At 29.9% G+C, this 26458-nt stretch overlaps 1 protein-coding gene across 1 annotated transcript; it reads left to right on the top strand.

Annotated features, from left to right (window-relative positions):
- Positions 1-5810: 5810 nt before the first annotated feature.
- Positions 5811-10551, top strand: LOC126836674 (protein BTG2-like). Its single transcript, XM_050570277.1, has 2 exons — positions 5811-6324; positions 9876-10551. Exon 2 carries the CDS (start codon positions 9886-9888, stop codon positions 10477-10479), a length of 594 nt encoding a protein of 197 aa, XP_050426234.1. The 5' UTR covers positions 5811-6324; positions 9876-9885; the 3' UTR covers positions 10480-10551.
- The last annotated feature ends 15907 nt before the right edge of the window (positions 10552-26458 follow it).

The following is a 26458-nucleotide window of genomic DNA, read 5'->3' as shown; positions in this document are numbered from 1 at the left end:
TGGTGAAGGGACGGGTGGCGAAGGTTTGTCAAACATATTTTTTTTTCAAATCCCCTACCTTATCACATTTCAAACTGTGAAATAGACATTTTCGGCTGAGGGTTTTGGTGTGTTGAGACTCAGACAAAACGCATGTGTTGGTTTGTCCGATGGGCAATATTATACCTTTCCGTGAGACAACAACGGCTTGACTTTTGTATGGTATTGTGAGGTTTTGTGCACATGCAGCCGGGCCAGACCAGACCGGACGACAACCGCGGACAGGTGATCCTTATTTTCGGGAGGGGGTGCGTTTCACGTTTCGGTGGACTCGACAAAGACACGGTGTTGCCGCGTTTGCACAGGGGTGATCAAAATGTGTGCAGGCGACCAGCAGGGTCTTGGATTTCCGTGCGGAAACACACTATACCTATTATTATTATTGCTAGGTATACACATGTTTGTACACACGGTATAGTAATACTAGGCACTACTCAACGTACAGTATTTTGTACATAGGTATTGTTATTATGGTCTTTACCATACCATAAGACAGTCGAGACGACGAAGGCGGCAGCGGCACGACCTTGACGATGCTATTTCACTATATATTATGTATAACAATAATAATATTAATAATAACAACATTATCATCATACTACACTACGCACAGACGTACGTGTCGTTGCCGGTATATGCTGTAGTATATAATACGACACGACAGTCTCGTATACGTGATTGCGGTTGTTTTACTATTTCTATATGTATTATACGATCATTATCGGGCCAACGTTATTATTTTATTGACGGCGTTTATCTGCGTCTCAGTTTTCAGCCCACGTACCCAACATAAAGATGTGAAAGAGCTGTTTATGTAGGTACATGATTACCCTATTCAAGATTTACCCCTATCCCGCGCAAACAAAATAAAAATACATGTAAGAGCTGTCCTATACCAGCTCTTACCTGATAAGTAGGGCTCGGTAGACGATTACCACGAAAAAACCTTAAAAAAATAACAAATTATGACAAATCGGTTGCATCTACGAAAAAAATGTTAAACGAATAAGTCACTACTAATTTTTTTTTTTCATTTGTCTTTACCGAATAAATGTCAAGTTAACTATACTTTTACTTGAAAATATTATTTATTTAGTAAACAAAAACTGTACAAAATTGCTATCTTATTATTGTTTAGTGTACGGAATACCTAAAACTCTTACAAGACAAAACATTAAACACTTTATGTAAGTATTATTTATTACTCGATAAGACTGTAGCACATAATATTGTAAGATTCAAAAAGACAAAAAACACATAAATTTATAGTTTTGTTGGTGGACATAAAAGATAACGTAGACGTCTTCTAATAATTTATGTTACTATTTTGATATATACTTTTTTACAAACGCTGAAATGCATATATTGACTGTTTTTAATTTTGGTGATAAAAAAAAAAGTGTAATTAATTTCTTCGCGTTATTTTTTTATTACATAACAGATTTATATATGAAACAGATGTCGGCTACGGGGACAATAACAATAATATAAATATATTTCATGGCTCTAACATATGTATAATCGGTCGTGAGATTATAATATTATTAATAATATATATTATGCACAGGGTGGTCCGATTTATATACAAACACAGGTACCATATTCTGTTGTAGACAATTAATTACCATTTCGTTCGAATTTCGGTCGAATGATGTTGCGGTTCGAAAAGGATATTAATATTATTATTTTTTACAAATAAATTTCAGTACAGTATACAAACTATAAAATATGGCAAACCATTTGGCAATGTTATGTGACAACATTTTGTGCACTATCGTCGAAGGCAGGAAACGCTCAGACAGGATAGAACCGCGACTGGAGTTTTAGTGTTAAAATATAATAATATAATAATATATTATTATATATATATATATATTTTACTTTTCTTGTATAGAGTGTGTATAGCCTATAATGTGATGCGTTGTGTGTATAGTATACAACTATGTAGACGTGCACGATTGCTGCGTTGTATGTAATTTGGAACAGCTGTTGTGTGAACGGCGATGGCTGCTGGAACTGGATTTTATTACGTAGTAAATCTGGTTGTATAGTGTCTGTGCTGCAAAAGCAAAAAACAAAATATTTTCACCGTCCAAAACAATATAACGACGGTAATACTATCATAACAGAAAAACATTAAGTACTATTATAATAATATAATACTATTATCGAGTACAGCTAGTCGCGGAATAAAAAACCCGTCGATGCCGAAGTGGAAAAAAATTACTAACGTTTAGACCAGGAACAGGAAGTCATCTTTGGCAAGCGGTTCGCTAAAGAATAGTATCTGATATTCTAACGTTCTTTTTTTATTTTAATATTTAATGTTTGCGACATCAGCTGTGTTTTCTTATATCCGATTAGATAATTTGTACGTTTAATTTATTGTTATCTCCAACGATACTTTATATTGTTCGCATAATTATTATCTTGTACATAGGTAGGCATAGGAAGTCCGTTAAATAAAATAACGTCCGGCAACACCTATAGTACTTACCTGTGACCCATTTAAGTGTAAAAAATGTACATAACCCGAACAATAAGAAAAAGTATATGACATTTTTTTACTATAGTCTATAGTCTATAGTCGAGTAATAAAATATTATTGTGTGCTTTAATTTTTTATAGTCATAACACGGAACATTTTTTTTCTTTCAAAATTAAAACCGGTTTTCTGTACACGACCAAATAGGATTACAGTGTTGCAAAACTGCACAGGCCCAAACACGTTCCGATTGTAAAAATTTACCATTTGATTCTGTAGATATTCTGTTATGTTAGATTAGGTCGTAGAAAATTGACCACTACGAATAATATTCCCAGAATCCCAGGTGTAATGTTCCAAGTCATTATGTAATATATCTGATTTTTTAAAAATAATATACTGATATAATAAACAAACTCAACATTTTTTATTAGCAAATGTATAAAATATATATATTTTTTTATTGATATTATAGAGAAATTCATATTGAGATCCGGGGATTGTGGAGTTAAGAGCGACTATCTAGAAGGAATACAATTTTGTTTTTGATGTACAAGAACATTTATTTTATATACTTTTTTTAAATAATGTTAATATTTTTTAGAGGTTCAATTTTACTAGAATACAAATGTTGAGAATATTTTTTCCAGAGCCCCCCCCCCCCCATTCAATTCACGGCCCATATGTTGTTATGTAAGTTTGTTAATTCAAAATATATTGTAAGCATTAAAGAAAACATATTGTAACTAAAATATACATAATTTTCCATTTGAAATTTAACGATTCAAACTTAATACACAGATATTTTAATATGTATATTATAAGTTTAGAATTGTATAGTCATTATTTTATCTTTTGCAGGGTGATGTGCTTTTAAGCAATTTCAGTCAAAAGAGAACAACATGTAATTGAAAACGATTCCGAGTTAGTTAATTAATTGTGAACGTGACTTAACAAATTTGTCTAGACTGTTCCAAAAATGAAATATTGTCGGAGGGTTTTCGCTTGTTTATAAGCCAATTAGGTATCAAATTGATGTTGGTAATATAAGTAGTTTAATATGGATGAAATATTAACATAGTTATATCGTCAAACGACATTATTATTAATGTTATTGTAGGTATCGTTTTATAAATCGTACATAGTTAATAATATTTATTAAATCCATACTTCATAAAAAGTATGGTCTATAAATATTTAATCACATATACCTGCATAGTTTTACAAATGGGAAGTACACCCCCTTGTCCCCAAATGCATCGCTGTAATAATTAATAGTACAACGAAAACAATTAAACAATTCTTACTGCTATTGTGTTACCGATATAATTTGTTTCTTTACCGAGTATTACAACAAAATATTTCTTAGGACCGAGTACATGTATATTATGTACCTAACTCTTGTTCAAAACGGACAGATGGCTTTTAATTTAAAAACAACAACATGTATGGCCACTCAAGCATTCAAATTCTCATAGCCTAACAAAGGGTGGTGGAAGTGCCTACCTCAGCATACCGCATACGGCGTACCTAATTACTGTTTTCAGTTTAAAAAAAATGTCAATTTTATTTCATAGTTTACTCGTTTATTCAACGTTATTGGCGAGGTTCAAAATATCATTCAATTTAATTCATGCATATTTTTATTTTTCAGCAGAAAATATTATGGTCTTATTTTGTATTTACTGAAACCTAATAATACAACTCAAAAACGAATTTAACTCATTATAAATTACAATATATAATTGGTTATAATTAGTTTAGTTGGTTTTTGAAATCCATATTTAGGCTTTAGGAAATACGCAATAAGAATTACACTATACAATTGTTTGTAAATAATTAATAGCTAAATCTTTCGATGATACTATAACTTTATTGTTGCATATAAATGTACTGATAGCCATTATGAAACTTGTTTAATTCATTATTCGAAGATTGGATAAAATAATAGTACAATTTAATGGTAAACCAGGCAACAAAATAAATTTCCTAATTTCAAACTGTTTCCTCGGAATCTGTTAGTGCCAATAATAATAACACTTAATTAGTAAACATACAGTTTTACTTATGTACTTATTAAATCATTGTTTTGATTTTTTCCCCTGAACTTCTTTGTAAATTGCAGTCAATAATAATAAACTTCGAGACTATAAAAAATTAGGCAATGAAGGGTCAAATAGTTACAAAATAACCTTTCACCATTTTAGGCCGGTGTAGTTAATAGATTTTTCTTATCAGTATGTCTTGCATGTCAAAAATACAGTATATTGTATAATAATATCAATTCCAACTCAATGGTTTGCAGCGTCGGATAGGAAAGCATCGGTTAACCAGAAAATTGAAAATTCTGAATAACTATCGTATTCAGTATGTAAAAAATAGCTTAGATCATAAATACCGAAAAAAAAACGTTAATATATAGGGTGGGGAGAATCAGTCCCCAAGCTAAACGTTCTGTGTATTTACATTATAAATATACCCAATTATACAGGATTTAATAGGAAGGGAGGTAAAGTGTGGCTGATGACTAATGACTAATGACTAATGCGCGCTGATCAAAGTATAGTCTTAACCAAGCTTAGTATGAACCAGTACAGTAAGAAATTATTAAAATTACCATTTGTAATATATATTTTCAGTTTCACACCAAAACTAAGTCAGTATGAAAAAGTGGAATTAAGGTGATCGCAGCTGAAGCCTGCCCTTTTAAAAACAAAAAAAATAAACTTAACGCTATATTCCCAGGGGGGGGGGGGGTAGAACATTTATTTATTTCGCTTTTTTAGGACTTATGTTCTGTAGACTAGATTGAAAGTTAATCGAATGTGTCCTTTAACAGCAAAAAAAATACTTAAATCATAATATCATAATCATAATATTATAAATTCGAATTTTACCCGTAAGTAATGACCATTTAACCTGTTTTTTAAAAACCTAATACAGAGAAATTTACCGAAATTCTGTTTTTTTTGTAGACACGGCACTTGGCAGTTTAGTTAGAGGGCAGTGTATAAACATATTATTAATATTATTATGTATAATACAATATAAACATATTAAAATATACATCAATGGCTATTACCGTCCGTTGTCCACCGATGGGTTCCCAGTTCCCACTTCCCTTGGCCGATGCCGGCTTATACGCCGTTGCCGGCTGTTCGCGATCAGATGATTTACCCCCTCCCCTCGTCCGCTGCGGCCACCGCGGCACTACCCCCACCTTAGCCACTGCCTGGGCCGCCACACAATGGTCCACGGCCGCCATTCACCACCAGCCGGCTTGGCCGTAGGCGCATAGACCCGTCACGACTCGCAGCGTTTAGTTTAACGCCGACCGTGCCACAGCGTCCACGTACCTCGCGGTGCGCCACACAGTTACACCAAACACACATACAAAACTCACAAAACAATAATCATTATTAACAGTTGATTTTTTTTTTTATCATTTTGGTTTCTAATTTTCCGAACCGTGCACCAAAAGCCCGGTAGGTAATCGCTTTAAGAAACCGTTCGCCCCAGCTGTTGTTTCTAGTCTACGAAAAACAAAACCGATTTTTGTAATAAATAATTATTTTATAATTGAAATAATTATTTTATACCGTACACCGTCGTCGTCGTCGTCGTCGTCGCTGTGTTGACAGTTAGCGTTACCGTAATATAAAAATATTATTATAAAATCGGAAAAAAGTCTCCGGGTCGTCGTTCGTCCTACTAGAGCCGCCGCCGAGTTGACCAACCGAATAAAACACAAAACAACTACGCTGATTGCTGCCACGAAAGTGAAAACGGAGTCCAAACTTGTAAGTATTTAAAAAAAAATTAATAATACGTATATTATACTATAATATTATTATTATCGTCGAAGCCGGTTGATTTTTTTCGAAAGTACACTGTTCCGGCTCCCTCCCCCCTCCCATTTCCCATTTCTCGCTCTCTCGAACTACCTGTTATTATTTTCTTTATGTAAAATTATAATAATAATATTATATTGATATTATAATAATATTATCGGCTTCTAGAAGAGAAAGCAGAATACGTACTTTGTCCGTCATAATATTATCATTGTTTTCCCGTTCGCTTTGAGTTCTTTTTAATCGCTGCTACGTTTTATGATCGTCATCATTGTTGCGGTTCGGTCGAGTTCCATTTTGATTTGTTTTTTTTTTTTGGTACTATTTTCGATTTGGTAATTTTCCCAACTTTTTCCCATTTACCCCCTGCCCGCCATATCTGTTGTCGTCTATTATTCGACAATAATATTATATTATATATATATATAAATATATACCTGCGAGGACTACCTGTTTTATCTGCATGTAAGTTTACGAACGACTAGTTTTTAGAATTTTTTCACAGTGATAATGCAGTACGAAAATGGCAAGTGATACATAATAAATGTCGGGTTAATAATAATATATGTTTATGTGTCAGGGGAAAAAAAAAGGTTAACCGTGTTCTTATTACTAAATGAAAAGGTGGGCTAGTGGATTACCTACTTTTAATAGATTACAGTAAGAATACAATAAATTATGTTATTATAATTACATTTTCATCTTAAGTCTGACTGAAATATAATGACGTTACATAACAATTATTTTCTCTTGTAAACACTTGGATAACATAAGTATACAATAGTCTGGACCAAGTAACGCAGAGAAGCAATTGAAAAAATGTTTGACTCTTATTTAAAAACGGGTTTTTGTTTAAATTTAATCACTTACACTTTTTATTTTATTATTTCCTAAATTCAAATTAAAATACTAGTTCTTACTAAACAGCTGTTTTAACAGATTAAATAGAATAATTACAAAATATATAATCTAGTTTTTACTTTTATTGATTAGGTAATATTAATAATATATATCTTATCATAATTCCAAAAAATAGTTTGGTTTTTTGTTTGTATTGAAGTTCTTAATGGCAGGCATTAATCAGCGTCATTAAGAAATCTTTTAGAAGTATCTTGTAGGTATGTAAAAATTGGTAGTGAATCATATTTGACCTAACAAAAAAACTGTTAACTAATTTACCTTTACTCTTCTCTTAATGTTTTTATTCCTAATTCAGCGACTCATTAATTCACTCATTGATTGGCTGCAAGCTCTTGAGTAAGGTAAATAAATTAAAGCCTTGCCACAATATTAATTAAGTGTGCTCATTAAAACAATTAGATGTATTATAGATCTAATATTTCATGTTTAATTGCTAGTTTTATACAATCTAAGCTACAGTAATTACAAGGTACACTATTGGTGACAAAATTGTTTACCAATCTGTATTAATCTGTTAATTTTAACATTGATATGACCAATTTATTGACTAATAGATCCACTAAACAATTGTAAATTGTGTGCATAAAAACATCCTTGTTTTACGTAGATTCCTTCGGGGTAGGTTATGCTTTTTATTGCCAAAATAACATCATATTTGTTTAGTAATACAAATTAACAACATTCATTTTTCTGTTGAATTTTTCAAAAATGTACACAATATGTTTTCCTTTTGTATGTATTTTACTTATAAATAAGAAATTTAATTTCGAAAACAATTGAACATCTTTGGCTTACATGCCTCTAGGTGGCTTCAATAGAGAAGGCAAAAAAGAGTTTCTTAATAGAGCCCAAATTATGAAATGTGAGGCACATTCATGCGGTTTTGAATCAATTTTACGGCTACTATTTGTTTTTAGGCGTAGATAAAATTGTATTTTCCAATCTAACGAATGTTACTGACAAGAACCAAATTATTGGCTGCATCTATTGTGATTTTAGGTTGTCTATGCTTATTCCTAATACTTCTATCAATTTAAATTGTAATTAATTTACCAAAAATTGGTATTTTGAGTCGTCCTTTTTCATATTTAAGTTAATTACTGAAATGTTTGCCTCCTTAAAAAATGTGACACTTGTTTTTTTTACAGTTTTGCGCAATCAAACCACTTGAATAATATTTAAAAAATTTTTTACAAACTAAAAGATATTATTTTGTTGGTTTGTGTTTTGTAGTAACTAATTTTTTGTTATTATCATCATTTATTGTAATTGTCGTGGTTCTAATTGTTGTCGACAGTATACATTTAATTAAAAGTACTGTGACGGTTTCAATTAATTTTGATACTCGTAGGATATGTCCAAATAAAGTTATTATTTAATTGACTAAATGTTTTACCAAGTTAGGTTATATTTTTTAACATGATCAGAGTTGGCAAAGCATATTTTTTATTACAAAACTACCTATATGCGCCAAATGTGCACATTATTAGCCATCTAATAATTTTGTTAGTTTTTGAATATACTCCACATATCTATGAACTGGTTTAACTTCAGTTAACAACATAAAATATGCAAACATCTAAGGTTTTTGTTTTATTACAATTAAGTTATAATTATTAGTCCCGTTACCACTGTTCTACTCTTTTTGTTTGTGGTCATAGACTGAAACTTAATTAAAATATTGATCATAGTGTACAGCATTATTAAAGCGAGACCTTCGTAAAAATAACAATAGTGTTTTTAAATAATCTATTATTATTGTCCAAACGTAATTTATTTAATTTCCATACTTAAACATGCGTTATTGATAGGTTTCATTAAAATGTTCAGAATGCTTATTTATTTTAACACAAAATAAAGTATATGGTTTTCAAAGTTGACATGTTTGACTTTTAAATTGTAGTTATCATTTTAAACTGACATTTAAATAAACAAAATTGAATGTTAACTCTTCTGTAAACAAACAATGTCGTTTTGATTTTCATTAAAATTATGTTTAGTTTAGTTTTATTTCATAAAATATTCAGAAGAAAATTAAATGTTTGCTTTTAATGAAAGAAATGCTAATAATTTCTTTGAATAATAAATAAAATATTCTACAATATTTTCTTATTAATTATAATTTTAATATTTTAAAACAAAAAAATGTAGTACGTTTTGGGGAGTTCTCATAGTTAAAATAAAATTCTAATCAATTATTAAGCAATTTATACCTAAATAATAAACATTTATGTAACAAAATAAGTCATAAACATAGTACAGGAAAAACGTTAAAATTAAATAAATATAATTTGCCATTTATTTTTCTATTTATTATTAAATAATTGATTATAATCAATAGTAAGTAGTAGTAATACTTAACAAATTTAGTATACAACAAATAAACTAATTAAAAAAAAAATTGTATTATTTAGTCAACCAAATTATTTTTTTACTTTCACTGGGTAGACATCATGATGTTTTACTACTGGTGACAATCATTAATAAGAGGTAGAATTGATGAAAAAATTTGCCATAATAAAATTTAAAATTCAATTTTATTATTATTTCTACCATTTGTTGTGTGTTTCTTTTTACAGATAAATAACAATGAAGGTGGAATTAGAGTCTGCTGTGAAGTTTATTATTTCAATGCTACGGGCTGGACACAGAGCTAAATTGGTTCGTAGCAAGGGAGATAAGTTTTTCCTCGAGCCCGAAATCGAAATGCTCCAAATGTCGTTGCTGTCCGTGATGAGCCATCAATACAAGGGCTATTGGTTCCCTGACTCACCTAACCGGGGCTCTGCCTACAGATGTATCCGCATCAACAAAGACAAAATGGATCCTATCATCGCCAAGGCCGCCGACTCCTGTGGTTTGTCTTGCAATTTAATACGTTCCTATCTACCCGATGAACTGACCTTATGGGTCGACCCCTCTGAAGTGTCTTACCGTATTGGCGAGGAAGATGGTAGTATCTGCGTATTATACGAGGCTCCCATCGAGGCACCGCAATACAGCCCCGTCTCTACACCCCCAACAACATTTAACCAGACTATTGCTGTCTCTAGCGACAGTGGTTACTACTCTCCACCAGCCAAGCCGTCGAACATGATGACATACGTACCGCCCACATACGGATCTCCTGTGCAATTTGTGCATTCTGCTTACCAGTCTTATCCCACTTATATTTCAAGTTAATTTAATTTAAATTTAAAAAAAAAAAAGAAAAAAAACGTAATCACTAATTCAAAAGAAATTACATCATGTAAATAATATTAATAATAATAAAAAACAAAGTAAAAAAAAATCGAAAAAAAAAGAAAAAAAATAACCAAATAGATTTATATTATTTATTAGATAAGTATTTAAATTAGAAAAAGTTTTATTCGAAAAAGATCATAAACTAAGGTCAAGAGAATGTGAGGCACTCAGTATAAAATAATTTTTTACTGACTACATTCCCTTCCTCCTCGTCCCTCCCCCCTCTTTTCACAACCAGTGATTGGTGATCTCACAAAAGTCTGTAGACAGTAATAAGTAATAACGCTTTAGGTATGGTGTCGCACAATTTACAATATAATATTATATATTATGTGTTCGTTGGACTCTTTATGAATATTCTGTGATTGTATAATTCAAAAGTGCAAAAAACAAACCTTTTTAAAAATTTATATGTATGCATAATAGTAATTTATGTTTATTCGTCGTGTTCTTGTACTGGGTGGTCCTTGTGTGAATACTGTTGATCGAAATAGTAGTGTTGTGTACGATCGAGAGACTGGGTAGTGTAATAATATGTTTTTGAAAACTTGATAGGAAACTCATTGTTTTTTACAAACAAAAATATTATCTAGTATAATAGTAATAATTCATTACAGTTTTTAAATTAGCATTTTATCGTCGATCCCTATGTAGAAATTAAGGCTTTAAATTAATTATTAAAAATACATACAACTACTAGATCTATATATATATATATATATATATTGCTTTAAAATCAGTGTGATGATATAATCGTTTATTCATATATTATATTATACAAACTAAGATATTAATAGAAAAAATCTAAAATATATTATACAATTTTTCCTTGCCGTTAGCCTAAAATGAAATCATATTAAGTTGACGACAAACCTTTCCCCCTCACTAGTCTAGCACTGCGAATATTTTTGTTTTTGTTTTATATACTGTGTAGTGCTTTGCATGTGTGATTTAATAAATGTTACTGTGTTAGACTTAAAAATCCATCTGACATGTTTTTTGTTAGATCATTTATTTGTAATAGATTTCTCGTATCCATCCGTAACATAAACGTACCATCGAACAAATTTATTTATTTTATTTTTTAAACCTAAACCGTGCGTTGTTCCTTTAACGTTATTGTGTAACTCTATTAAGTGGTGGCCATAAAAAAAAAATGTATGACCGTAAGTTATCTTTTCACCGGCGTTGCTTAAAAATAATATCATTATTATCGTCAACTTGAACCTTTTAAGTTTGTTGTAAGTATTGTATTTTAAATTCTGGTTACGCTTTGGAAAAAATAAAATGTTGGTCAAAAAAATTTTTTTAGCACTGCAAACGAGTGAAGTGTTTTTAGGTCGGGTCGAATCAATGTCGGATATATAATTCGCTGATACTGTATATTTTTGTCTTTTTTTTTTTTTTAATCAACTAAAATATGTTCATTTCAACTAGTCGTTTTATTGCTTTTTCATAGATAAGTCAATTATAAAATATTTCCAGCATGATTGAAGTAAAAAATACCAATTTTTTAATATTTAAGCGTGGACGGGGGTTGTAAGACGGTTTGTAAATATTGTAAATGTAGATATATATTGCATTGATCTCTTCGTCTCTCTTTTTTCACTATCTTAATCACATCCCCGTCTTGCGTTATTATTATTTCTCTGTGGTAACAAAAAAAAAGTAAAAACGTTTTAAAAAAATTCCTCCCCTCCCCCAATCCATTGATATAATATTATTTAATAATAGGTATACTTAAATGAAAAAGTTTTTTTGTGATATGCTTAGAATTATGTTATAATGTATTTGAACAATTTTATTTATTTTACTATTATTATTATTTGTATCTAAAGCGAGATATATTTTGACGGCGATTGATCAGATTTGCATAACATAGTAAAACGACATAAAAACTAATAGTATGTAAAACACACACTTTTAACTAAATATTTTTGTGTGCGCTTTCCCTGTTATTATTATTTTTTTTTTCATTGTTGATTGCACATTAAAATATAAAAACCTTAACAAACAACCATGTTTACTTCTTCCCAGTCCCCTCCCCCCTCCCAGTCTTCTCGACACTTGTAGTATATAGATTTAGATATAATATGTTTACTTGTATTTAACGGTAATATGATTTTGTCCAAAGTTGTTGTATTTCAAATAATATGAGCCATGATATTATATATATATAAAATATTATTTATATGTATTTAAAGAAAAATATTTGTAATTTTTGCTTCCTGTTATAGGTTTAAAAAGTTTAATGTAATTTAATTGAAGAAAAAATATATTATATGAAAAAAATTATTATCGGTGTTCTCAGCTTTTGAATGTGATACGTTTTGTAAAAAAAAAAATATAAAATAAATGATGAAAAAATATTATAAAATCGGACTGTTATTTTTATATTTTAATTATTTTATATTCTCTAACTGTTGTGGTTTGATACGAATTGCGAATCTTGAAATATCATGGCCGCATTTTGTCGACTTGGTGGTTTTCGGATATTATAAAATAGAAATCGTCTTACATAATTCTGAACACACATCTCTTGTGTCGATTGAGTCTAACCGGCAGGGCAAGACATACAAATAAATCCATGAGATGTGGTTGTTTGTGCGTGTGGAATCGAATGGATAAGAGCAAATATTTCTGGTGTCCTAGTTTGCAATGAAAAAGCTGTAAACATGAGCGAAAAACGTTTTTAGAAAACAAAATATCAAAATTGTTTATACACAACACTACGACGACGATTACAAAGTATAAGTTTTGGTAGAGGAAAAATTGTTGCTTATTACTAAAGTTGTAGCTAAATCGAAGTTCAAGTATAAAACTTGATAATGTACTTCGAAAAATTGTTAATGTTCAAATAAAAATACAACTTTCGGTAACTCTTATGTATCATTGTTTCATTCGAACTTTGATAAGTAAATTTCAAAATAACTTGCTTATTTTTAGGTTTGATTATTGCTGTTGAAACGGGACTTGCTTGAAAAAGTTCTAAAACTTTCTAAATGATCTAAGTTTCAAATAAATTTAATAATATTATATTACAAAAAAAAATAGATTAAAAAAATAAAACAAAATATCATAGCAAGTGCAGGTTATCCCACGAGGTTTCATAAAATATTAAATAACTCCTAAAAAATTAAAAAAGTTTTAGCCAATTTTACTACAATATTTTTTAATTAAGATTTTTGTTAAATATTTTGAAATAAATAAAGTACCTATATATAATTAAAAAATAGCACCGCTTTTACCTCTTGCCTACATATAACTTAATATGTTTATTTTTTAAGCTGTGGTTTGATAAGTCATTGAATTTTGTATTTCAAAAACTAACAATTTATTGTTTCTAGTTATTTTTACTAGGTATTTTTATTTATTTAAATAATAAAAAAATATTTTTAGGTGTCTAATAATGTATTTTTTTGGTTTACATGACATTTTACATTGTTAAATTAAAATTAAATTATTACATTCTCGGCTTCGTTTCGAAGATAAATAATATTATTTTATTTTTTCTCAGACCTAACCGAACCTTAGGAGATATTTCGATTAGTAATACCTCGTGGCAACTCGTTTTATTATTTGTCATTATGATAGTGAATGCGGCAACGTTGCACATCATTATTTTGTGCTCAATCACATTCATTTTTTGTGTCGGCAGCAAATTCTTTGATCATATTTGCTAGTCGGTGCCTGTTTGGTTAAAAAGTAATTCTTTTTCGTTTCAAACTCTTAGCTCAATGAAACAAAGTATTATTCTCAATTTTGTGTCAGTCTTTGACTAAACAGCTAAGCTAAACAACAATCATAGTTTACTGTGATTAACTAGCTAACCCCTGTGGATGTTTTTGGGCTTCGTATTTTCAAAATTAGTTAAAATCTCATTTTTAGAAAAGGATTGGTAAAAAAAATCCATTCATTCTAAACCGTTGGGTAACATGTAAACATTAAATGGATCTGTTTTTTATGGTAGTTAGTTAGGTAGACTGACAGGTATAGGTAGAGAGTTGAAAGTGGCGACGGTCTGCTGTTTTTTTTTTTTTTAATTCAATTTTTTTTTTCAATAACAACTCGTTCGCTGTTTGCGCCAGACGAGCCGCGGAAGAGAGTTGGTCGCTTTCGCTTTATATCTATCGGCTTGGCGATCGAGATCATACTGAATACATAATGCAATAATAATATATACACACACACACGCGTGACATAGGTAAGACTACTTAAGTAGATAGAATACAAGCCTAGTGTTGTTAATAAACATACAACGCGTGCAAAATAGCTTAAGAATAACGTTCTTCGCGAAAATGAACAAACATTTTTTCTTACCAAATATTATTAAAAAGTTGGTTAAATTTCAAAAAATAAAACAGAATACATAAAATATTTTCAAGTAAATTTAGCAAAAAAAAAAACCTAACCCAAAAAAACTTATATTTTTCAAGAGCTTGTTTGCTAACTACTTTAAAATTAGGTTTCATTGTGTTTATATGTACCCAAAAAACCTACTGTGTCATGCTTAACAAAATGTACATCAATTCTATTTTCTTGTTGAGCCAACCGACACATATGTCCTATTCTAAATAGGCGCTTGTAATTAATAGACCCTAATAATTTTGTGGTTAAAAAAATCTGAAATGAACATAATTTATTTTTAGTAATATTACTAATGTAGATACACGTTTGCGCAACAAAATACTACTTAGCATGTCATCCAATTTGTTTTTATGGTTTTGTCGAATGAGAGAGAATTGGGAGCAGCCTAAATGAGAATGTGAAATGCTAACACAAGAAGAAGTTGAGGAGTTGTGTAAGGTAAATGAGAGAAAACTAGGCGAGCGTCTCAACTTGAACTGTTTAGGAATTAGGCGACTGATATTTTTGTAGGTGTTTTTTTTTTAAATTTGTTTATATTATATTGACAGTGGTTTCAATAAAGATTTGAATTTAATTTTTATAGTTCTTGCCTATTAAGTTGTTACTTGTTTAGCATATTTTATGGACTGAGTTAACAAACTTTATTTTTTTGTGGTTTTACTAAAATACAAATTTTGCTAAACTTAAATAATTGACTATTTAAATTCCAAAACAACGTATCGCATTTATATAATTAAAATTTGGAGTTTTTTGAAAGATCTCATTCATAATGACGTCATGACACTTGGAAGTGTATTTTCTTTTCTATTAAATGTCATTCATTATAACTTGAACAAAGACAAAGGATGAGAGGTATTTTTTTCTCGGTCAGACAAAAACAATATCGTCGACAGTAACTGACAGTGAGAAAGTGTAACTTTTTCGAGTGACTCGGAGTTTGATGTAAGAACTAATCATTTTCCGAGAGATATTTAAATAACCTAAATAAAACTACTTTGTATTAGGCAAATATATCAAAATGTGTTTTCCAAAAAAACAATAAGACTTTCGAAAACATCCAGACTTGGGATTTTGCGTTGGCAAACATCAATAATTATAAAATAACGTTATGTACTTAACAGTAATGTAATTTTCCTTTTTAAAAATTTTATTTTAACTATATACGAGTATATTATATTGACCTAGATTCGAAGGTTTAGCAATAATATACCACTATCAATAAAACGCCATACGGATGAGCTTATTCTGTATTACCAGTTCTGGTGGCTTTATAATGTATCGGTTTATACAGTGTATTCTATCTATTCACAGGAAGGCACATCGAAGCGTTTGACAGTGATTTACGGTGTTTAATTTATTGTTATCTCATTTACTCCAAAATATTGGAAGAGAACCAAATACCTAAATCAAAATTAGGATTTGTTAAGTAAGGAAAACTATTTTCAGATTCAGATAGTCTATTCTATACGTTAACATCAGTACACCATATATGTGGATCACATTATGTTTTTGTATAAATCCAGATAAGTGTATGAAGCATACTCTACAGACTTAGCATGTGTGTTAGTATAGTACAGTACTTTTTTATTTTTATTAGCCAGAAGTAGAGGGGGTTACAAGTTAGATCTCGGATATACGCTTTTAGGGTGTTTTATTGAATACATTATGCAGAGTCTTTTTTCTATAATTATGTTGAGGTTGATGGCTTTTTTATTACAGTATAATAATATCATGTTAACTTCTTAAGACGACAAGCATAAGCAGTGTAAGTAAGACTGTGTCAGATCAAATTCATATACTTCTCTTTTCACCGCAGCTCTTACTATGCTCTAATAACCCTCTGAATACAATTGCATTGGAATGAAATAAATTAAATAGTTTTGATTTTTTAAAGGAAATAGTCTGCTTTCCCTCAGAAATTTAATAAAATTTTGTTTTTAAAAACAAATATCTTTAAGGAAATGTATTTTATTTTAAATATGTATAGTTAGTATACATATTAAATTACAACTGAAAATATATAACACTAATAAATATATACTACATAAATATCTGTCGAGTTTTTATATAAATATTTTTATATTTAGTGAGAAAATTTTAGTGGTATTTAATTATATTTTGTTAATATTTGATTATTATTAAAAAACATACTTCCTCTATTTTAGATTGGATCTTTGATGAATTCTATAACCCTTAAATACATATTTTAAAACTTTATATTGTACCTTCTACTATCGTAACCAATTTCACAAATAAAAGTGTTTTTTTTTTAATCATGATTAATATTTTATGCTCACGATTAATATTGTTAATCATGTTTAAATTAACTATTGAATAAACCACCTATGGTGAAATTTTAATAATACATACCTACTGACAAGTACAAATGATGTATTGGATTCGATGAAGTGCAAGTCCTATACAAATTGAGTAGTAGATTACAAATTGACGTGTATATTAAAAGAAATGATTGGCTTATACAAATTATGTATACCAATTCCAAGTAAAGAAAAAGTGTCTACTTCATCAGGTGGAAAGGGTTCCTTATTGATATTTTGTTTGTTTATTTAGTGGTGGTACCATATCTGTAGAATATGCCACACAAGTTTTTTCGAGTAATAATTGATCTATTTTTCAATAAGTTATAACGGGCCGTAATTTTAAGTAGAAATAAATGTGTACATTTTTAGGGTGTTTTAAAAGAGGGGACGAAGTAAACTTTTTTTCATTTTTGACCTTATAAAGCAGTTTTTGGGTACGATTCATGATGATGTAGACTTTCTACACGAAGAAATCGGTCATGCGGTTAAAAAGATAACGTGGGTCCAGATAATATAGAAAAGTAAAAACAGTATAGCGGATCGAAGCGAAAAAAAAATTAAAAACCATATCGGTAAAACGTTACTAATACAGTATTAATGTTATACAACACTATTGCAATTGCACATTGCATTCTTCTTTTTATACAGAACAAGATAGTTGTCATTGTATATTAATTAATTAACTAATTTGTTCTGTAATCAGTTTGTTGTGAAATAAACGGTATTGGCTTGATCAAAAAAGGTTATGTTAGTTAGGGTTAGGAATAAGATTGCAATAATGAACAATGAGGACTGTGGGGTGAAATGGCCATAAGTACAGTACCACCACCAGCACCTCAATACCATGTAAGAAAAAGGTTAGGTTAGGTGGGGTTTGCTTCACGACCTGTCACGCAAATTTTCGACAGACCCCCATCCATAAGACATAATATCCATTTCAATAGATAGAAATTCAAATAAAAAATACTATTTAGATCTCACGCCCGGCAGGGTCGACGCAAATTAATTTGTCATGGGTGGACTCGAGCAAGTATTGACCGCACTCAAGCCATTCGGGTCCCAGGGGCTATACATTTCACTAGCTCTCGGAGTTGAGCACAGATAACTAGAACGTTATCTAGGAGAAGATAAAATACAATGGACTATATTAGAACTTATCCTGCGCAGATACTTAGAGTTATAAATCTGTACTTAAGGGCTTAAACTTAATAAATTCAAAACAAAAATGTTCAGGATAGCAGTCGAAAAGCCGCAACTTTAACACAAAAATATACTGTAAATTCAACTTTTAACCAAAACCCGAGAAATTACTTTCGTCGGTGAACGACTACATCACTCTGAATAGTTTCACAGCTTCGGGGTTTTGTCAGTTTTAATACTGTTACAATCAAATATAATACACTCTAGAATGGTTTGTCACTTTAGGGGTTATTCTCCGAAATTGCATCACTATACTAGAAGTTTGAACACTACTTATGACCGCCGGCGGATCTTAGCATTTGAAAAGTTACTAAATTTATGTTTTGTTTCTATGAGTACCTCTTGGCTTAAACCAACAATCACAGTCTGACGGCTAAATTTAAATAGAGTGTAATAGAATGCGTTCTAGAGAGGTTTTTCATATAACAGGATTATGTAAAATCTGTAACAACTGTCGCCAATTGTTGTCCACGGCTGACCTACATTTTGTTGGTAATTAACTATGTACAGATTGATAAAAAAAATGTATGTTAACCAATCAACCGAAATATAGCACACATTTCTGATCACACTTCACTTGACATTGGCACTGCATAATGATTTCGGGCGAAACGCTAATGTAACCACTCATTACTACTAATCAAAGACCTTTGAAGGAGTTTGGTAATTTAATGCCGGGTCAAGTTCTATGGCGGTCCATTAAGGGTTTATTAATACGAGTCCTTAAACGTTTAGGGCGATTCTTTGAACATTAGTGAAGCTTTAAATTTTAATGAACCGCCATGTTTACCAATCTATTTTGTGTAACTCTCGTTTATGTATTTTGTTCTAAAATAAAACACGATTGGCTTAATCGACTTCTAATAACAATATATTTGAAAAATGTAATTACATGTTTCTTTGAATATGTTACTGGACAAGTGTACGTTTTTGTCTCCCATTAGAGTAATTCTAATGAGAGACCATAAATAGTTGTGATTATAGAATCCAATTATAATCTAATTTTAGGAACTACTCTCTGATTGGCAATTACAATAAAGGTGCTGTGGGTGGACTTAATAATAAATGAAGTCTTAATTTGTATTAATAGTTATAATTGGTCTATTATGAGATAATTTATCAAAAGGATCGGTTAGGTTACAACTTATAAAATAAAAGTAACTTTGCTCGAAAAACATACGATTCAGGTAATATATAAAATATATTAATAATAATTTATTTAAGAGATTCCTATAACATCTCAATTGAATTTTGTGTCATATAAAAAAATACCATTAATTTAACAGAAAACGCAAGACGTTATTAGACAGTATTATTACTATTGTCTGTTTAAGCGTTCAATTTTCATTGTTCATGTTCATTTCAAAGGAAACAGTTTGTTAAATTTATTGAAAGAATAGTTTCTTAAAGAATATATTTTACGCCGAAAAGTTTATTACTTTAACAAACTATCCTTTTAAATTGTAAGTACCCATCGCAATTGTTTTCCATAAGCTAGTCAGGGAATGTTTACTTAATATAGTTCTGTATGGCACTAACAAGGCAATAAATATGCAACTTTTACTACTCATATAGAATATTAATTTTTTACACTTTCTTTGTATAACAACATAATAGTTTTAATTACTGTAAATGTATAATAATTTATCAAAATAGTTACTTAATAAGAATATATATGTATGTTGTACTTCTTACTTGCTATTATAAAAAGTAGGTACTATAACAAAATGAGTTCTACGCACTAATTATTGTAGTTCTCGGTTAAAAGTTTTTTTTTCTTCAAATAAAACAGTTCTAAATAATATTTTAACAATAGTTTTTATAAAAATGATGTTTTAAAAAAAAGTACTACAGATGAGATTATTTGTTTTTGTTATCTGTAGGGTTTTTTTTTCTTGATATAATATTATAGTACAAACATTGTTTTTAATAACTTCTTTGCTGCAACTTTAAATTATATTACCAAAATATAGAGTTATAGGTATGTTAAATATAGTGTACATTACATTTTGACTATAGAAGATAATATATTAAGGAAATCTATAACGTTTTGTGCGAGTGAAAAATGTAAAAATGTATGATAGTAATATTTTATTCCGAACGCCCACGAATTGTCAACATACCTAGTATTGATTAAACTTTCCCAAGCCCAAATAATCATATCCGCCCCATTCACGTTATTACAATATAATATAGTGCCTGGCCACTTGACAATTCACCCCTTAAGTATAACTTTATATTTTTGTGGGTCGTTGAGTTTTTCGGATTTGTTATACGCCGTTTCGAGTAGCTACTATATAGACTATGCAAAGTCACTGTTTTTTTTCTTGCCAAGGGAGCTCCCTAAATAATTGATCTTTGTCTTTAGAACAATGCAAACGATGACACCCAATCTCCCTGTGTCCTTTGAACGAGGGTACGTACACTTATTATGGGTATGTCAATTAAAAAACACCTAGGGTTGATTTATAACCTTAAAATATTTAAGTTTAATTTTATAAATTTAATTTCAGATCCCTAGCTCAACTCTAAGTACTTCATTATGATTTTTTTTTTCGATTTGAAAAAATATTCTTAAAGCTTTAATAATAAGACACTTGAGAAAATCTTTCTTTTCAAATTTAGTGATAATATTTTTTTTGACAAGTTATCTGTTATATCAGTCCCAATGAGCTGTAACTAGATAAAGAAAATTTTTATTGTGAAATACTAAATATAAAATTTTGGTCTGTCATATTTCAGTTTTAAGAATCTTAATTTAAATGGTAAACAATTTTAACTAGTTTTCAAGTTAAAATTTGTCATGTTACGCCTTATACATTATAATATATTTTTAAAATACATTAAAAAAATGTAAAATACAAATTTTTTAACAGACATAATACATTAGTATTAAAAAAAACTTTAATAATACCAAGAAAAACATGTATTTTTGTACTTGACACAAAATATAAAATGTTTTTAGTTTAGGAGTAATATTACAATTTTGACCGGAAAAAGGCCAACTTGAAGTGTTCAAGAGAACTTTTTTACTTCCTTTATAATTTTAGAACTTTTGCTCCAAATATTTTATTATGCCTTTATTGCCTACGTGGAAAAACTACAATACGCAACAACGAGGAACATTCCAGAGTTTCTTCATCCGAAAAGTTTCTATAAGGTTTTTTTTTTCCATTTCTTAACCATTAAAAGTATAAGTTATTGATTACTATACCATTTCCACGCGACTAAACATTATCGATAATTAAGGACGGACATTAAATAAAAAAATAGCTGTACTTAAGGTCTAAAAGGGCTAATCTCCACTTAGTAACTTTTGGTAATTTAGCTTAAAAGTTTTTATTTGTCCTTAGACTATGCGTTAAATATTTTACAAAAATGCTTCATACATTTTTCAATTCTCGTCCTGGGAATACCATTTTTTACACAAAGGGTATTAATAATTGTACGACAATTAGAGTTTTTACTTTTATTCGCACAAAAATGCATGTTGCCAGTTTTAGACCTTTTCAGATCTAATAACTTTATCCATACTATTAAAATCGGTTCCCAAACTAATTGATCGGCTGATTATAGTATACAATGTGTTACAAAATTGCGGTTCCAACCAATATTGGTTTATTTAAATTGTAATATTAAAGTATTTTTTAAATAGACGATAGTATATGAATATCACACCATCCGGTTATCAAAATCAAAACGTTATTAAATTGTCCTTTTACCGAAAATTTGGCCTTTAAAACCACGTTTTCTATTTAAGTATGTTATAGAGCGGACTTTTGGGACTAACTGTTGATCAACAATTATTTTACTTTAAAAAATTTGGTTTAAAAAACCACATTTAGAGTTTGAACTAGTTTGACTCTAGTTTTGACAACTTAACAGGTACTTAATGATTAAGTTCACGCTGCCTTAGAATAGCACAATGCTCTAAACGTAAGTTTTAGCAGGTTTTTTAGACTAATATTTCTTATGGTGAACTGTGAGGACACTTTAATTCTGATCAAACCTAAAACTGGCGCTAACGCTAAGCAAATGTAGTATTGGGAGTGCCAGGCAAACCAAATAATACAAAACGTCCAACTTAATGGAGCCATTCGCTGAGGTTAATGGCTATAATATAGAAGAGAGCAAATAGTGATTGAAAAATAAAGTCGAGTGCACGCATAGATCGAGGGCCACTTATTTTTCGAAATCGGTGGGTTGTGAAAGTATAGTGCCACGACGAAGACATTAGCATTCAATTGTTTTGTAATCATGCAAATTAGTTTTTGTTATAAAATCGTATCCATTTTCATACTTCCTTGTTAACGTCATTCTCAGACTTACAGTATTTTCGCCGTATAACAAGCGAAATGACATTATGAATTCACTGTTGGAAATTTAATGAAAGGTTTTATGCATACTTTTTTTTGTTATTATGTAGCTTAGACATTTTAGTGGAACTAAATTTCTCTCTTTTATTATGTTTTCCCATGTTTCTTCTTTTTAGACCACTTTTAATACTAATATTGCAATGTTTTCCAACTTTTTATTGCGCGGTATTAATGGAATATTTAATTTATTATCATGCAACTATACTAACGCTGTTTACACGCTAACATAACATGTATATATTTTCTATACCGATTAGAATCGACCCGATACGTTTCATTTACATACAAGACAAAAAATAAAAACAATATCAGTTTTAAAACCAATTCCTTGTCTCTATTTCTTCAGGAAAAAAATAATGTACATATACATTTTACCTTGAGATTGGTTTGTTCGGCGGTTATCCGAAGAGTCGTGCATGATTTAAAATTATTAGATTAATAGAATAAATAAGATGTTGGAATTTTTTAAATAATACTAACACTAAGATGGTAGTTATAAGTAATTTAAAATTTCTAAATATTTGCCATGGTATTGCGAGCTGGCTTAAAATTTTATTTTCTAGTAATCCCTTAAAAATATTTTTTGGATATGCCACCGGCTATTATCGATATTCATTTTTAATAGTATTCTAATCGCTTTTGTTTATTTTAACGATGCCAATTAGAGCTTAGAGATAGGATTTGGAATTTATTTTTGAAGCACTATTACTAGGTACTATGGGATTTAAAACAGTATTTTTTCCCACTCTGGTTATCAGGTCTGCCGCGATTATTAAAAAATATTATAAAAAAGTAATATAAATGAAAACTATATTAACACGTTAGAACAATTATTCAATGGGATTAATTATCGGAGTTGGGTTTCGATTATATTTCGGTTCCCACGGTACTGAATGGATACACTCTTATAGTTTTAACAAAGTAATTGTAATTTTCATACTTATATTCTTAGAGTAGAAAATTAATGTCGGTCCTTTGTTCACGAGTCGACACTGATTATGACCTATGAGCCGATGCATAATTTATGATGATAAATTGAAATGGAGTTTGTTTACAATTTTCGAGACAATGTTCTCAATTTTCCAACATTTTTTTTGTAAACTTTACTTATGTGTATTATCAATAGTAAACGTTCAAATAGTCACCAAGTATCGATAGCATTTTCTATTGTTGATTGTATAAAAAAATATTCAAAACAATACCTTTAAAACGGTATAACTTCTACACAAAGGCTGCGTCCTATAAACAATCTAAAATGGGTCCTTAAATGTCTTTTAACGCCCAAATTATATACCTATTGCTTTTAATTGTGCAATAATTATCTGCTAAAACCGTTTTTGAGTAAATATTTCTTGAATTTCTTGGAAGTCATTATCATTTTAAAGTTTAGTATAAGTAATGCGCATAAATAAACATAAAGCTTTCCACCTTTCCGCCAACGTAAACGATAAAAGGCTTTTAAACTAACAAAAAATAGAACGCCTAAAAACGTTTGGTTATCGACCAGTCGTTAATGACTGCTAGACAATAATATCGTTGTAATAAAGTATTTAGGTTCGAAGCTGTATGTATTGTCATATAAAAAAAAATCATAAATAAAAACTGTTCCTTTGTTTATCTGTATTCAAATGGCCATGTTTATAATTAGGACTCTGATGTTGTTGCATTTGCATAATAATTTCAGTCCGTATAATTTGTTGGTTATGTTAATTTTAAATCAGACAAGTGCAGAAACAAATCAAGATATGCAAATAATATATTATACTTATTACTTATATTTAATCAAATGTATCGACACTATATTATTGTCGTCGGAGACAAACAAAATCGATACGATTGATAATATCATATTAGTTTTTAATGTGATTTAATGGATTACTCACGATAATCGGATGTTATTTACTGACCACGGATTTCAGGGGATTTTTTATTAGAATAAAAAGGTCGCATTACAAAGCTTTACTCGAGTCCAGTAAGTCGTATCTCGTTCTGCAGCAGGATTTGGCATTGCCGTCCGGGGAAAGAATCCTATCTACCCTAGTACTTACATTTATTGTCGGCCATAATCCAGAGATGGTGATTTCCAGTAACACATATTATACTATAGGGTCAATCCAACGTGGACGTGGCAGTAGTAGTTTTGTATTGATGAAAATTCGCCGCGGTATTATTACATTGACAAACACAGGCACGTTTTATTTTCATGTCATGTAGAAACGTCACATGAACTAGTACAATTTAACAGTTTGGCGGTCACACGTTAAACTGGAACACGAAAGCCGCCGTTTTAGCGAAATGGCATTATGGTCGCCTATTCGTTGAGAAAAACAAGAAAATTATTGAAAATATTACAGCCAAGTAGGCCGCCTTTAAACTGAAAATATCGCCTTGTTGTAGTACTGTCATTGTTATATTATTATATTTAGGTCGTTGACACTAGCTTGTCGTAGATTCGTTAAAAACGGTTATTAGGTATTATTATTGCTATTATTAATTGTTCATAAATCTAATATTATAACTGTAGTACATACACAGCTAGCGGCGCCTTTCACTGTCAACCGCAAAAACCAAATTGAACATAACAATTGGTCGGAACAACACCGCGTCATAGCGCATTCAAAAAACACTGAAAAAAATAGCATCAAAGTATAAATTATCATCTTAAACGCAAATAGTCTAAGTACAGGACAGAAGTCTCTTTAACCCTAATCCACCGAGAATTCAAAGTTTGTAAAAAAATCCTAATTTACATATTCATGCAGGTCGTTGCAGGAATAGACAGGTGTCGGCAAGTTCTCTGTTACATGTACTTACGGTGAGCTTGAAGGAATTTTCGGAAGAACTAAACTCGAGTCTCCCAAAACTGAATCTTTATCCAATTTTCTTCAACGATGTACAGGTGTAATAGTTTTATTACATCTTATTTGTTTTTTGTATTAAAATAATAAGCTAACAATAGCTAACATGTACATATTTAGTTTTAAAAAATATGTTTTAAAGATAACATATTGTATTTACAAAGAAAAAAACACAAATTATAGTATAATATTAAACATTATATTTTATTATAAAAACAAAAATTAAATATAATATTTTTTAAGGATTTTGTTTGTATACATTAAAAACCATTCTAAACAATACAATTTATGAAATTAAAAACAAATATATTTTTATGGATTTGTTTTATTCATATTTGGATTTTTAATATTTTTTTTTAGCAAATATTTTTAATTTAACATACATACCTAAAAAAATTGTTATCTACATCTATGAAATCTATCTTATAAAATACATATTATACAAGAACATGACTTTAGAACAAGAACTAAGTATACATACGTTTTTTAGAAATTACCTGAACGAATCCAAACCAGCTCTTAGATTTAGCTCAGCAAGTTTGGTGTTTTCTTTTTGTAAATAGCTTCTAAAGTCTTAAGCAACACGGTCTTGTGATGTTTCCAATTTGCTTGAACTCGCATAAATAACAGTGTCTAAGATTTTGGCATAAATTCGTTAAATTTTCAAAAAAATACTAACGTGATAGGACGTGTGCTTCTATCACGTGTTATCCTGTTGGTTAATCCGCCTTAAAAACATAATTACTCAAATATTGATCATTGAAATTGACAAATATCACACAAACGGTGAGTT

This window comes from Adelges cooleyi, unplaced genomic scaffold (genome assembly GCF_023614345.1).
Source record: "Adelges cooleyi isolate 19-005CV unplaced genomic scaffold, UGA_ACOO_1.1 ACOO_flye_CR_arks_rails_tigmint_CR_PRNA_247, whole genome shotgun sequence".
Taxonomy (NCBI): domain Eukaryota; kingdom Metazoa; phylum Arthropoda; class Insecta; order Hemiptera; family Adelgidae; genus Adelges; species Adelges cooleyi.
This window is presented reverse-complemented; position numbering and strand designations above follow the sequence as displayed.

Bases quoted from the DNA above. Each gene is read 5' to 3' on its own strand.
- LOC126836674 (XM_050570277.1), top strand. From the start codon at position 9,886: ATGAAGGTGGAATTAGAGTCTGCTGTGAAGTTTATTATTTCAATGCTA.